The sequence below is a fragment of the Rhinopithecus roxellana genome, chromosome 7 (genome assembly GCF_007565055.1).
Source record: "Rhinopithecus roxellana isolate Shanxi Qingling chromosome 7, ASM756505v1, whole genome shotgun sequence".
Lineage (NCBI taxonomy): Eukaryota > Metazoa > Chordata > Mammalia > Primates > Cercopithecidae > Rhinopithecus > Rhinopithecus roxellana.
The window spans coordinates 129484411-129497763 of record NC_044555.1 but is presented as its reverse complement, the minus strand read 5'-3'; the positions used below and the strand labels follow the sequence as shown (position 1 = coordinate 129497763).

Below are 13353 nucleotides of genomic sequence, written 5' to 3'. Positions count from 1 at the left end.
AATAAATAAACCAGAAAGAATGAAATACTCTAGCTCACTTGATATTCAACACTAAATTACCTTTCAAATCACATTCAAGAAGCTGATGATATAAGCTTTGGCAATTTCCAAGAAATACTGGTCAAACCGTAATTAAATCTCAACATATCAGTTAGTACCTATTTAGCATCCTTTTACAACCTAAGCATTGTATTAGGTGCTTAAGTACAAGCAGCTTGACTTTTAATACATTTAAAAATACATATTTAAGACTTAAAATCTTATTTATGGAATTCAGTTATATTTTGAGGTTTCCAGTGCTGAGAAGTCTGAGGTTTGTGTTGTCTCTCTTTCAGTCCCCAAAGCTCAGTTCTGAGTTCTCAGACTTTGGTGGAACTTCATGTATTGCCAGGTTGGCCCGTAATACCTGTGAGACAACTTCAGCCCCTGTGCACATGGCCAGGAGGCTGGCTTCAAACATTTTCAGGTAGGTGGACCAGGACATGCCCCTGGTCATGGCCAGGTGGGGGCGTAGTGCTACACGGCGGGCAGAAGTCAATATTGATTTGTTTTTAAACAAACGTACTACTTTCATAAGCAGAAAAAATTTCTATTCTTGGGGGAAAAGATTATGCCAGATCCTCTAGGATTAAATGCTGATGCATCTGCTAAACCTTCACATTATATCAGAACATATTTACTATAGAAAGAATGAAAATGGGACAATTGTGTGTCACCTATATGAACATTCCAGAAATACTTTACAACAAGTAAGTATTTGATAAATTTTATGAACTGGCCGGGCGCGGTGGCTCACGCCTGTAATCCCAGCACTTTGGGAGGCCGAGGTGGGCGGATCATGAGGTCAGGAGATCGAGACCATCTTGGCCAACACGGTGAAACCCCATCTGTACTAAAAATACAAAAAATTAGCCGGGCGTGATGGCAGGCGCCTGTAGTCCCAGCTACTTGGGAGGTTGAGGCAGGAGAATGGCATGAACCTGGGAGGCGGAGCTTGCAGTGAGCCGAGATCATGCCACTGCACTCCAGCCTGGGCAACAGAGCGAGACTCCATCTCAAAAAAAATAATAAAATAAAATAAAATAAATTAAATAAATTTTATGAACTGAAATTTAGTTCAAGTTTTGGGAAAATACAAACTTTGCTAGATATTATAAAAATGATACAATAGGTATTCATTTCAGGCTCATCAGAATGTATCTGTTATCACTTGACAAGAATGAAAATGCACCATTTTGTAGTGCTTTAAAATCAGCAAGATCCAGAGTACTAAAAATGACTTCTTCCTTGAAGCTTACTCACCAACTTCCTCCCAGTCACTCACTGCTTCTGCCACAAGCACAAACTAGGACCCAGCCAGAACTCCTTGAAATATACACTTGTAATGACTACTGCATCTATCAGAATGGTTCAGTGCCTGGCTACAGGTTCTGCAGATGGACTAAGAATTTCAAAAGTCTTGTTTGTTTCAAACGAAGCCAATGTGAATTCTGCCCAGAGTTCATCCCAGATATGCAGTCTAAGAATACAGACAGATCAGCAGAGATGTATTCTAAAATAGGAATTCTATCTCTGTCAATATAACAAATTGATTTCCAATCAAAATAGATTTACATACCACATTTATGTCAAGAAGTTGTTTTGTTTGTTTTATTGCATCCTAGATTTTTTTTTGGAAGATTTATTTATGGTTTACTTTAAGCATAAAAAAATTGTCAATACAACATTCCCAAAAGGCATAAACAAAAAGCAGAAAACTGCAGCACTGAGAGACGGGGGGAGGAAGGCACAACGGCAGAGAGAGAGAAAAAGAGAGAGAGAGAGAATAGAGAGAGAGAAAAAAGAGAGAGAGAGAAAAGAGAGAGAGAAAAAAAAGAGATTATATAGATAAATATTATATATAGAGTAAAAAATATATATATAAAGAATATATAAGATATATATCTATATATATAAAAATAGATATATATATAAAATATATATATATATATAAAAAGATATATATATAAAATATATATATAAAAAATATATTATATATAAAATATATATATAAAAAATATATATATATAAAATATTATATATATAAAAAATATATATATATAAAATATATATAATATTTGGGTATATTGAGGGTTCTAATTTAAGAAATGCATAACTGGCTATAGACAGACAGTTGTCAGAACTTGGCAATGGGTACATGCAGGTTCATTATACTACGTCTACTTGTAGCTGTTCAAAATGTATCATAATACAAGGCTGGGCGAGGTGGCTCATGCCTGTAATCCCAGCATTTTGGGAGGCTAAGGCAGGAGGATTGCTTGAGGTCAGGAGTTCCAGACCAGTCTGGGCAACACAGCAAGACTCTGTCTCTAAAATGAAAAAAAATAGTTTTTTACAAAATAAAAACAAAATGTATCATCAGACGAAATTAAATAAGAGGCAATTCATTAAAATGACAACTTTTCCCAGCTTGACATTTAACAAAAAGTCTAAGTCCTCTTAATTCATATTTAATGATCAAATATCAAATACTAATTCTTTGTTTTTTTTTGAGACAGAGTCTCGCTCTGTCGCCCAGGCTAGAGTGCAGTGGCGCAATCTCGGCTCACTGCAAGCTCCGCCTCCTGGGTTCACACCATTCTCCTGCCTCAGCCTCCTGAGTAGTTGGGACTACAGGTGCTTGCCACCACGCCTGGCTACTTTTTTTGTATTTTTTTAGTAAAGACGGGGTTTCACCATGTTAACCAGGATGGTCTCAATCTCCTGACCTCATAATCCACCCGCCTCGGCCTCCCGAAGTGCTGGGATTACAGGCGTGAGCCACCATGCCTGGCCATCAAATACTAATTCTTAAATGGTAAGGACCCACTATTCAGAACCTATATCCTTATCACTAACATGCAAATATTTATTGAATACTTAGTATGTCATGCATAAAGAGAAAGTTAGATAAATTTGATACAGCTACCCTCATAGAACTTACAGTGTACTAGATGGCATGACATATACATGAGTAACTGTGAACAGTGTTAAACTGCTATTTAAAAAAAAGACAGCTGGGCGCTGTGGCTCATGCCTGTAATCCCAGCACTTTGGGAGGCCGAGGCGAGTTGATTGCTTGAGGTCAAAAGTTCGAGACCAGCCTGGCCAACATGGTAAAATCCCGTCTCTACTTAAAATACAAAAAAAAAAATTAGCCAGGCATGGTGGCACAGGCCTGTAATCCCAGCTACTAGGGAGGCTGAGACAGGAGAATTGCTTGAATCCAGGAGGCAGAAGCTGCCGTGAGCCGAGATCATACCACTACACTCCAGCCTGAGTGACAGAGCGAGACACTGTTTTTTAAAAAAAAAAAAAAAAAAAAAAAGATACAGGTAAAGTGTTATGGTAGTTTAAGAGAGAACTCAAACTCTGACTCAGAAGCTTCACTTGCATGTGGACCACTGATATGAAATAATATAAAGAGGTATAATAAACAGGAACTTCAGTTTTAATCATCCCAAACACCAAAACTTCCTATTAAACAGGTCCAATAAACTCACTCTCTATAAGAGCTAGACATAAATCTACTTGGTGGCCTATAATCTTATTAGCCCTTACTTGTCCCATCTGATATTAATTAACCCCATCTAATATGGATTAGTTAACAATCCAATGGCTGCTTTGACAGGAACAGTTGGAAAGAGTTGGGGATTGCAACATACTCAATTATACAAAAATGCATTCAGCATCTACCTTGATTAAGGCACTGTGCAACAGAATTTGCAGGAGGGCACAAGGATGATTATAAATTTACAACCCTTGAAGAGCTTATAGCTGGGTGTGGTGGCTCGTGCCTGTAAATCCCAGCACTTTGGGAGGCTGAGGCAGGTGGATCACCTGAGACCAGAGGTTCGAGACCAGCCTGGCCAACATGGCAAAACTCTGTCTCTACAAAAAATACAAAAATTAGCCGGGTGTGGTGGCACGCGTCTATAGTTCCAGTTATTTGGGAGGCTGAGGCAGGAGAATCGCTTAAACCTGGGAGGTGGAGGCTGCAGTGAGCCGAGAATGTGCCACTGCACTCCACTCCAGCCTAGGGGACAGAGCGAGACTCCATCTCAAAAAAAAAAAAAAAAAAAAAAAGCTTATAATCTAGTGGTAAAGGCATATATACATAGAACTGTATAGCATAATAAAGCTCATCATCTGTACCAAAATCTAATTTGACAAGCCCACAAACTTGTGATTTACCAAACACAGTTATATATACACAAAAAGTAAACCTAGAACCCAAAGTTACCCAGCACCAATGATTCTCTCCATAAGCAATATCAAGTTTAAAGCAGTGATTACATTCTACTGCCTAGATTGTAAACTGAGTAAAGGAGACCAGCACCTCTCTGCCACTGAACTAGCACAGCCTTCTAAACCAACAAGGCAACGGCAGTGCCCAACTTTCTGTATGAATATAAGTCACATCTCTTTTTTATTTGTGACTTGGTGTTGCATGTGGTCATTATCAACACTTTCTGAAAGAACTATTACCTGTTCAGGCTGCCATAACAAAGTACCATAGACTGAGTGACTTAACAGAAACTTATTTCTCACAGTTTTGGAGGCTGGGAAGTCCAAAATTAAGGTACCTGCAAGGTAAGTTTCAATCTGAGGCCTCTTCTTTGGCTTGTAGGTCTTCTAACTGTGTGCTCACACAACCTCTTCTAGTAAGCTCTCTGGTGTCTCTCCTTCTTCTTTTTTTTTTTTTTTTTTTGAGACAGAGTCTCGCTCTGTCACCCAGGCTGGAGTGCAGTAGCACAATCTAGGCTCACTGCAACCTCCACCTCCCAGGTTCGAGTGATTCTCGTGCCTCACCCTCCTGAGTACCTTGGATTACAGGAGCCCGCTACCACACCCAGCTAATTTTTATATTTTTAGTAGAGACAGGGTTTCACTATGTTGGCCAGGCTGGTCTCGAACTCATGACCTCATGATCCATCCACCTTGGCCTCCCAAAGTGCTGGGATTACAGGTGTGAGCCACCACGCCCGGTCTGGTGTCTTTTCTTATAAGGGCACTAACCCAATCAGACCTGGGCCTGACCCTCCTGACTTCTAACTGTAATTACCTTCCAAAGGCCCCGTCTTCAAATACCATCACACTGGGGGATTAGGACTTCAAAAAAGATATGGGGGGTGGGGGAGGACATAAATGCTCAGTCCATAACAAGCACCCAACATAAAAACGACTAGAACAGATCACAAAAAAAGGTCCTGTATGGCTTTGGGGAAGGGCTCAACCCCAAAATATTTGAGAGCTCTGGAGGGGCCTAGAAGTGGTAAGCGAATGAAAATGTGGTTACTCTCCAGATCTGCCTTTCTCAATTATGGCCATTTCTGGCTGAACTAGAAATCAAAGGACAGGTTATTAATTACTAGCTCTAAGTTGCTTACCATTTGCCGAGACAGTTCAGAAATCTGACTGCATCTCCTCAGAGATCTGGAACACAGTTCTCAAATTCTAACTTACTTGTGATATACTTGTGAATGATAAAAATTGCTACAGGTACTTTTATTAATATGAAAGAGTATTGAGAAATTACCTTTCATTCTAACTTTTGTCTAGAATGAAAATCAATACTTTTGCTATAATCAATTACTGAAATAATTTTACTTTCCAGTAAAACTGGCATTACAAATTTTTTTTTAATTTTTAAAACTTCGTAATTTTTTGCCAGACTGACCCATGTAAGCATACAAATTCTTAATAACTATGCATGTCACATCTGTAATAATGGCCTTCACGTAAACATTTTTGTGGTTTACACATAAAATTTCTAATTACAAAGCTATATTATCTAAAATTACAGTAAGCAAAAAAATTAATCCAAGCTAAGACAATACTTGCAATATCAATTCATCATCTGTGACAAGGATTGCTTACGTCTCTTTGTGGTTAAAAAGAAAAAAAAAAAGACATGTTGGCTGGATGCGGTGGCTCACACATGTAATCCCAGCACTTTGGGAGGCTGAGGTGGGCAGATCACCCCTGGCCTGCCCAACATGGCAAAACCCTGTCTTTACTTAAAAATACAAAAATTAGCTGGGTGTGGTGGTGGGCGCCTTTAATTCCAGCTATCAGGAGGCTAAGGCGGGAGAATTGCTAGAACCCGGGAGGCAGAGATTGCAGTGAGCTGAGATTGCGCCACTGCACTACAGTCTGCGCAACAAAAGTGAAACTCCATCTCCAAAAAAAAAAAAAAAAAAAAAACACAATGTTCGTGGGTCCAAACAAAAGTTAATGGAAGTGAGTCTAAAAACGAGCTATGTGGGCTGGCCGCGGTGGCTCACATCTGTAATCCCAGCACTTTGGGAGGCCAAAGCAGGCATATGACGAGGTCAGGAGATGGAGACCATCCTGGCCAATATGGTGAAACCCTGTCTCTACAAAAATTAGCTGGGCGTGGTGGCGCATGCCTGTAATCCCGGCTACTCGGGAGGCTGAGGCAGGAGAATCACTTGAACCAGGGAGTTGGTGGCTGGAGTGAGCCGAGATCACACCACTGTACTTCTGCCTGGCGACAGAGCGAGACTCCGTCTCAAAAAAAAAAAAAAAAAAAAAAAAAAAAAAAAAAAAAAAATGAGCTATGTGAATTAAAAGAGGTACAACAATAGATAAACCACATTTTATTTTATTCCTAGTAATCAATAACATTTCCAAACTTCTGGAATGGGCAGAAATTGCTAGTTGGCATATTTTTACCTTTTATATTCAGATACATTAAAATTCATAAAAAAAAAAAACCCTCAAAGCAGATGATCTGCCATCTCCTTGGATAATTTGTGTTAACTCAGGATAACAAAAAACCAAAATTATGAGTTGCTGATGCAATAAGCCTAAATGTAAAAATAATTTAAGCTAATAGTAGATTCATCTTCCAATTTCATATCAGTCTTACAAATAAACTACATATATAACTTGCTTGCCTTCCCTTCTGAGGGATAAAGCTGTTATAAGAATTAAATCAGCATTACTGACTACTCAACCAAGAGAGGGAAAAATTATTACCCATTCTAGGGACATGGGCTCATAACTACTATATGTGTAAGGACATGAATTTACTCAATATTACAATTTTTCCTTTTATTAGTGTGCACAGAAGAATAGACATGCTCACTCTGGATAAAAAAAAAATTATACTTATCAGTTATCAGAAGCACAATGCAGAAGACAGTAGTTCCCTAACAATCTGAAGTATGTGATTGAATCACAAGTAAATTATCTCAGTAGTAGTGAATTATTGTAAATGTTAGTAATTTGGCAGCCACTGGGCAGGAAAATAAGAATTGAGGCTCAATATTGATATTACTGGTGGTGATTGACACATAAATTTTATCAAATCTACACAATATAAAATTACAGAAAGGTAGAAGAATATACTAGTACATCTTCAACATATCTTCACTACAGGGGAGTAAAATGACATAGACTAGTTACTATCTAATGAATTGCAGAAAACTAAAAGAGAACTCCAAGGCACCTCTTCTCTGCTGATCTGGTTGGTCCTTTTCCTACCTTTTGCAATACCCAGATATAAACATTGGATAGAAAACAAAGTAGACCTGTAGTATGCAGGTCACAGTGCTAAATTCACAGAAAGAAATCTCTGAACTGAACTGCTTTATTTCTTGGTGGTCACAAAGAATAATTCTGGTTTACACCTACAGACTGATGTCAGTCTACACCCTATTGATAACAGTGTGGCCAAGGACAAAAAAAAAGTGCTCCATTTTACCAATTCTGTAAAAAATTATTGGCAGGGTAAGCTCGGCTAGGGCGGGATTACATTTCTAGGACTACCATCCCTGAAATTTAGAAGATACTATATCCACATACAGTATATTTTACATTAATTTGCAAAAATCTAGAAGCTTTTTCTTAGCTCAAGTGTGTCCAAGTTTACCCTGGCAGTTTAAAATGACAGTTACAAGCAGCATGGGTTGTATCAGACACATTTGAGGGCCAATTTCATGTAAGTGATATTGGGCAAGTTACTTCATCTATCTGTGCCTCCAAGGTCATACTAGTGTTTATTTACCTAAAGGGTACCTGTTATGTAACTTTAGGGTGTTTACATTAGATAATGCCTGCAAAATATTCACTTCAACGCCTAAAACATAGTTAAGTATTCAATAAATATCTACTATTATCACTACTAACTTAAAAGTTTAGAGATTGTAAGAGCAGAATCTGGGGTAAGACAAACTTAGGTTCAAATCCTAGTATTGTTGGGTAATCTTGGGCAAGTTACTTAACCTCTCTGATTTGCATAATTTAAAAAATTAGTTAATATACGTAATAGGGCTTAGAAGAGTATCTAGCACATAACACCATTTAAGCATTTGTTATTGCTAACATGCAAACAATTTAAGGGAAGGAAATTTTTTAAAAAGGAAGAGGGATTTGCAAACTAAAAACAATGAGTATCTTATGTTCAAAGAAAACTAACAGCCAGCTCTAGCAATAATTAAATTCACTGTATACTGGGGCAGGCATCACACCCCAAAGCTAAAAGCATCTACCTAGGCCAGGCATGGTGGCTCATGCCTGTAATCCCAGCACTTTGGGAAGCAGAGGCAGGCAGATAGCTTGAAATCAGGGGTTTGAGACCAGCCTGGACAACATGGCAAAACACCATCTCTACAAAAAATACAAATATTAGGCTGGGCGCGGTGGCTCACACCTGTAATCCCAGCACTTTGGGAGGCCGAGGCAGGTGGATCACCTGAGATCAGGAGTTCGAGACTAGCCTGGCCAATATGGTGAAACCTCGTCTCTATTAAAAATACAAAAAATTAGCCAGGCATGGTGGCAGGCACCTGTAATCCCAGCTACTCAGGAGGATGAGGCAGGAGAATCGCTTGAACCCGGGAGGCAGAGGTTGTAGTGAGCCAAGATCAAGCCACTGCACTCCAGCCTGGGCAACAACAGCGAAACTCCATCTCAAAATAAATAAATAAATAAATAAATAAATAAATAAATAAATAAATAAATAAAATAAAATACAAATATTAACCAGGGATGGTGGTGCACACCTGTAGTCCCAGTTTCTCAGGAGGCTGAAGTGGGAGAATCCCCTGAGCCCGGGGAGAATCACCTGAGCCCAGGAAGTCGAGGCTACAGTGAGCAGTGATTGCGCCACTGCACTCCATCCTGGGTGACAGAGTGAGACCCTGTCTCAAAAAAAAGGAAATTGGCAGAATTAAGTAAGCTGATGCTTAGAGACGAAAAATCAACATTTTTTCCTCAGCAACTGAATAAAAACAACAGCCACTACCATTTTTTTGAGTACCTATTATTAGCCTAGTTTTTAACTGGTATTACTCCAGAGAGAGCTAGGTTCGAGTCAGAGCTCCTTCCCTTAATAACTGTATGACCTACAGTATGTCTGTTAGCCTCTCTGAGGCTTCAAAGGTTCCTCATCTGTAAAATGGTAATAATCATACCATTGCTACAGGACTGTTTTGAAGACTAATTAGGACTACGTATGTATACATGATGATGGCTATTATTACTATTCCCAGCCAGGGACCATGCAAGGGTTGTTTATTCACATAGACTGTCTTATAATCCTCTCAATAACTCCAGGAGGTAGCCAGCACCTCAGATATACATCAAATGACTTAAGCCCAGAGAAGTGAAGTAAGTTGCCCACAGCCACACAACTAGTAAATAGCCCAAACAAGCTGGATTCCCAGTCAGACTCCGTTAATAGCACTGCTCTTTACCTTAAGTCATTACAACGCCTAATATGAAATAGAATCGCTTCTTTCTTAGGGCTCAAGTGGGTAATCATTGAATGTATTCATTCAACAAACCATCATCGAGGACCTCTTACAAGCCAAGTACTGTACTATGTGCTAGAGTTACAGTGGTGATTCCTGCCCTTAAAAAGTTTTAGTAGGAGAAACAATCAACAGGTAACCAGGTCATTGCCAAAACAACAAAAATAATCATAATAAAGCAGGTTAAAGCATTTAACTGGCAGGGGTTTTGACTACTTTAGCAAGCATGATCAGAACGGTTGGGGAGGGTGGCCAGCAGCTTGGCCGGTTCAACAAACAAGAAAAAACCAGTGAGGGTGGAGCCAAGATACCAGAGGCTGATTACAATTAAGAATGTTCTTGAAGGTAAGGACCAGATTCTCATTTTCTATATCCTGGGGCATTGGTCAGCCTGGAATCCGGATTCCAGTACACGTGAATTTTGGCTTGAAATGACCTAATGCCTTTTCCCTAGTTCCTTCGTGTGTGTCAAATACGCATGGTTACCGCTACCAGAGCTGTAGTGGGGCTTCAATGAGGCCATGCGCATCTCCATAAAGATGAACTACAGTGTGTGCAAAACTAAAGGCAAAGCCCGGTCCCCACACGCCCACCCAGGTGGTCGCTTTCCGTGCCGAGGCCCCTCCAGAGGCGCCTCCGAGAACCTCACCATCGCACCCCAAACTTCCAGGGAAGGGCCTCTCCCGTGAAAGCCCCCACGCCCCCACCCCGCGCCATCATTCCCGAATCTGCCCTCGGCCCCTCCCCGCAGCACGCTCGCAGGCGGCACATGTCAACCAAAACGCCATTTCCACCTTCTCTTCCCACACGCAGCCCTCTTTTCCCAGGGCTCCCCCGAGGAGGGACCCACCCCAAACCCCGCCATTCCGTCCTCCCTGCCGCCCTCGCGTGACGTGAAGCCGAACCCGGGAAACTGTGGCCGCCCCCGCCTCCGTGGTTCCCTGGGCCCGGCAGCCCGAGCCCGCACTGCGGACCCCACGCCTCAGGGCCCGGCCGCCACCTGCCGCGTGGGCCCGAACCGGCCAGGGCCGGCGGGCCGAGCTGCTCACCACGACGCCAGGGCTGCGGGTCGCCATAACGGAGCCGGCCGGCGCGCGGGCTGACTGCTCAGGAGGAGGAAGCCGGTGGCGGAGCAGAGGAGGTGCAGGCTCAGCAAGAGGCGGCGCCGCGCGGGAAAGCCTAGAGGTTCGCCCGAGGGCTCGTCGCAGCCGCTTGAAGCTGAGGAGAAGCAGGCCCCGCCCTCGCCCCGCCCAGCCCAGCCCCGCAGGCCCCGCCCCCGGCCCCGCCGGCCCCGCCCACGCGCCTACGCCAGCGCCTACCCGTTTGTAGGCTCCCTAGGTAGCCGTGGGAATTTTCTCCCAGAAGAAGCGGAGGCTCCCCCAGCGAAGCCCCCTTCCCTCCCCACTCAGTCTCCTACGCAGAAGGCTCCCAGATTCCCAAACCTACCGCCGTCCGCGTTGCTTCATGGCGGCCATAAACCGGGCGCCGGCTCTTCGGGTTCCAGTCACCGCGTGACTCCTTGGACCAGACGTCCCATTCCCAAGACCTTGCACTACCTGTGGCTTCCATTTTCCTGACTCTTCGCCCAGTGCTTCCCCAAACTCTTAACTGGTTGTGACAGTTGAGACCTAGAGCCCTAGTCACCCATATCAGGGTACACATCTGAGAGGACACTTAACTGCTCTGTAGCTTTGTACAAATCAGACTCTGAGCCTCTATTTTTGCCTCACTAAAATGAGTATATTGGCCGGGCACGGTGGCTCACGCCTGTAATCCCAGCACTTTGGGAGGCCGAGGCAGGTGGATCACCTGAGGTCAGGAGTACGAGACCAGCCTGGCCAACATGGCGAAACCCCATCTCTACTAAAAATACAAAAATTAGCTGGGCGAGGAGGCGGGCGCCTGTAATCCCAGCTACTCGGGAGGCTGAGGCAGGAGAATCACTTGAACCCGGTAGGCGGAGGTCGCAGTGAGCCGAGATTGCGCCACTGCACTTCAGCCTCCGCGACAGAATGAGACTCCGTCTCAAAAATAAACAAATAAAAATAAAAATAAATTTAAAATAAATAAAAATTAAAAATAAAATGAGCATATTAACAATACATAAACAGGATCATTTTGAGTATTAGAGGAATATAGGTATGCGTGTGTGTGTGTATATATATATGCACTTAGGACAGTACACAGTCAGCAAATTGGAACTACTGCTACTACTACTGATCTTTATTTTTGCCTACACAATTTCCTATATTGAATCTGAAAACAAAAATATGTTCCCCTGCTAATTAATTCTCAGATAGGTCAGGTAAGCAAGCAACCGTTGCTCCGGCAACACCATTTCTTATATACTCAACCCTATAGCTCCAGCATCCACCACAGTGCCCAGCACATAGTCGGTGGCCTCCCTCTTATTAAGGACGCTGAGGGGGATGTGATGGCAGGAGATTTGTAAAACTAGGCAAGTCATCGAGCTTCTCTGGACCTCAGTCTCTTCATCTAAAAAATGAGAATAATAAGCCTTGGTAACATGGTGAGACTCAGTCTCCACAGAAATGAAAAATTAGCTGGGCCTGGTGGCCATGTGCCTGTAGCCCCAGCTACTCGGGAGGCTGAGGTGGGAGGATGGCTTGAGCCCAGAAGGTCGAGGCTGCAGTGAGCCAAGATCGTGCCACTGCACTCCAGCCTGGGCAACAGAGAAATACCCTGTCTCAAAAAAAAAAAAAAAAAAAAAAAAAAAGAGAGAGAGAGAGAATAATAACTACTGCCATGAATAGTTTTACGAGAATTGTAAAAATCATTTATGTAAAGTATCTCATATGGTATTTGCCACATAATAGGTGCTCAAGAAACAGTAGCTGTTACAATTTTAGCATGTATGAATTTGTGAAGTCCATACTTCCCTACTTTCCCTGCCTTCCCTCTTTATCCTGGAGAGGCAGGAGGCTGTAATGGAAAAGGTGCATATGGGCTTTGGACTGAGTTCAAATCCTGGGTTCCCCACTAACTACTATAGCATTATGACTTTGGGCAAGATCCTTGGTCACTGCGTGCTTGGTTTCTTATATGTCAAATGAGGTTAATATCTTTGTCACAGAGTGTGGTGAAGATTGAACAAAATAATATATGCAAAAGTGCCTAGCATAGAGCTTGGCTCAATACATGATGATACCAATGTTATGTGTTCCACAATAATTTTGCCTTAAACAGTTCTTCACTTTCTTCTAGCCTCAAAGACTTTTTTTTTTTTTTTTTGAGATGGAGTCTTGCTCTGCTGCCCAGGCTGGAGTGCAGTTGCATGTTCTCAGCTCACTGCAACCTCCACCTCCCAGGTTCAAGCAATTCTCCTGCCTCAGCTTCCCGAGTAGCTGGGACTACAGGCGTGTGCCACCAGACCTGGCTAACGTTTGTATTTTTAGTAGAATATGGGGTTTCACCATGTTGGCTAGGCTGGTCTCGAACCCCTGACCTCAGGTGATCCGCCCATCTTGGCTTCCCAAATTGGTGGGATTACAGATGTGAGCCACCATGCCCA

The 13353-nt window shown here is 42.3% G+C and overlaps 1 protein-coding gene across 1 annotated transcript in view; it reads right to left on the bottom strand.

Annotated features, from left to right (window-relative positions):
• The window catches only part of HPRT1 (hypoxanthine phosphoribosyltransferase 1), a 45257-nt gene extending 34197 nt beyond the window's left edge, over nt 1-11060 (bottom strand). Inside the window, exon 1 of the mRNA XM_030934501.1 lies at nt 10871-11060. Within this exon, the coding sequence (XP_030790361.1) occupies nt 10871-10897 (27 nt within the window). The 5' untranslated portion in view covers nt 10898-11060. The remainder of the gene's footprint in view (nt 1-10870) is intronic.
• Between the last annotated feature and the right edge of the window lie 2293 nt (nt 11061-13353).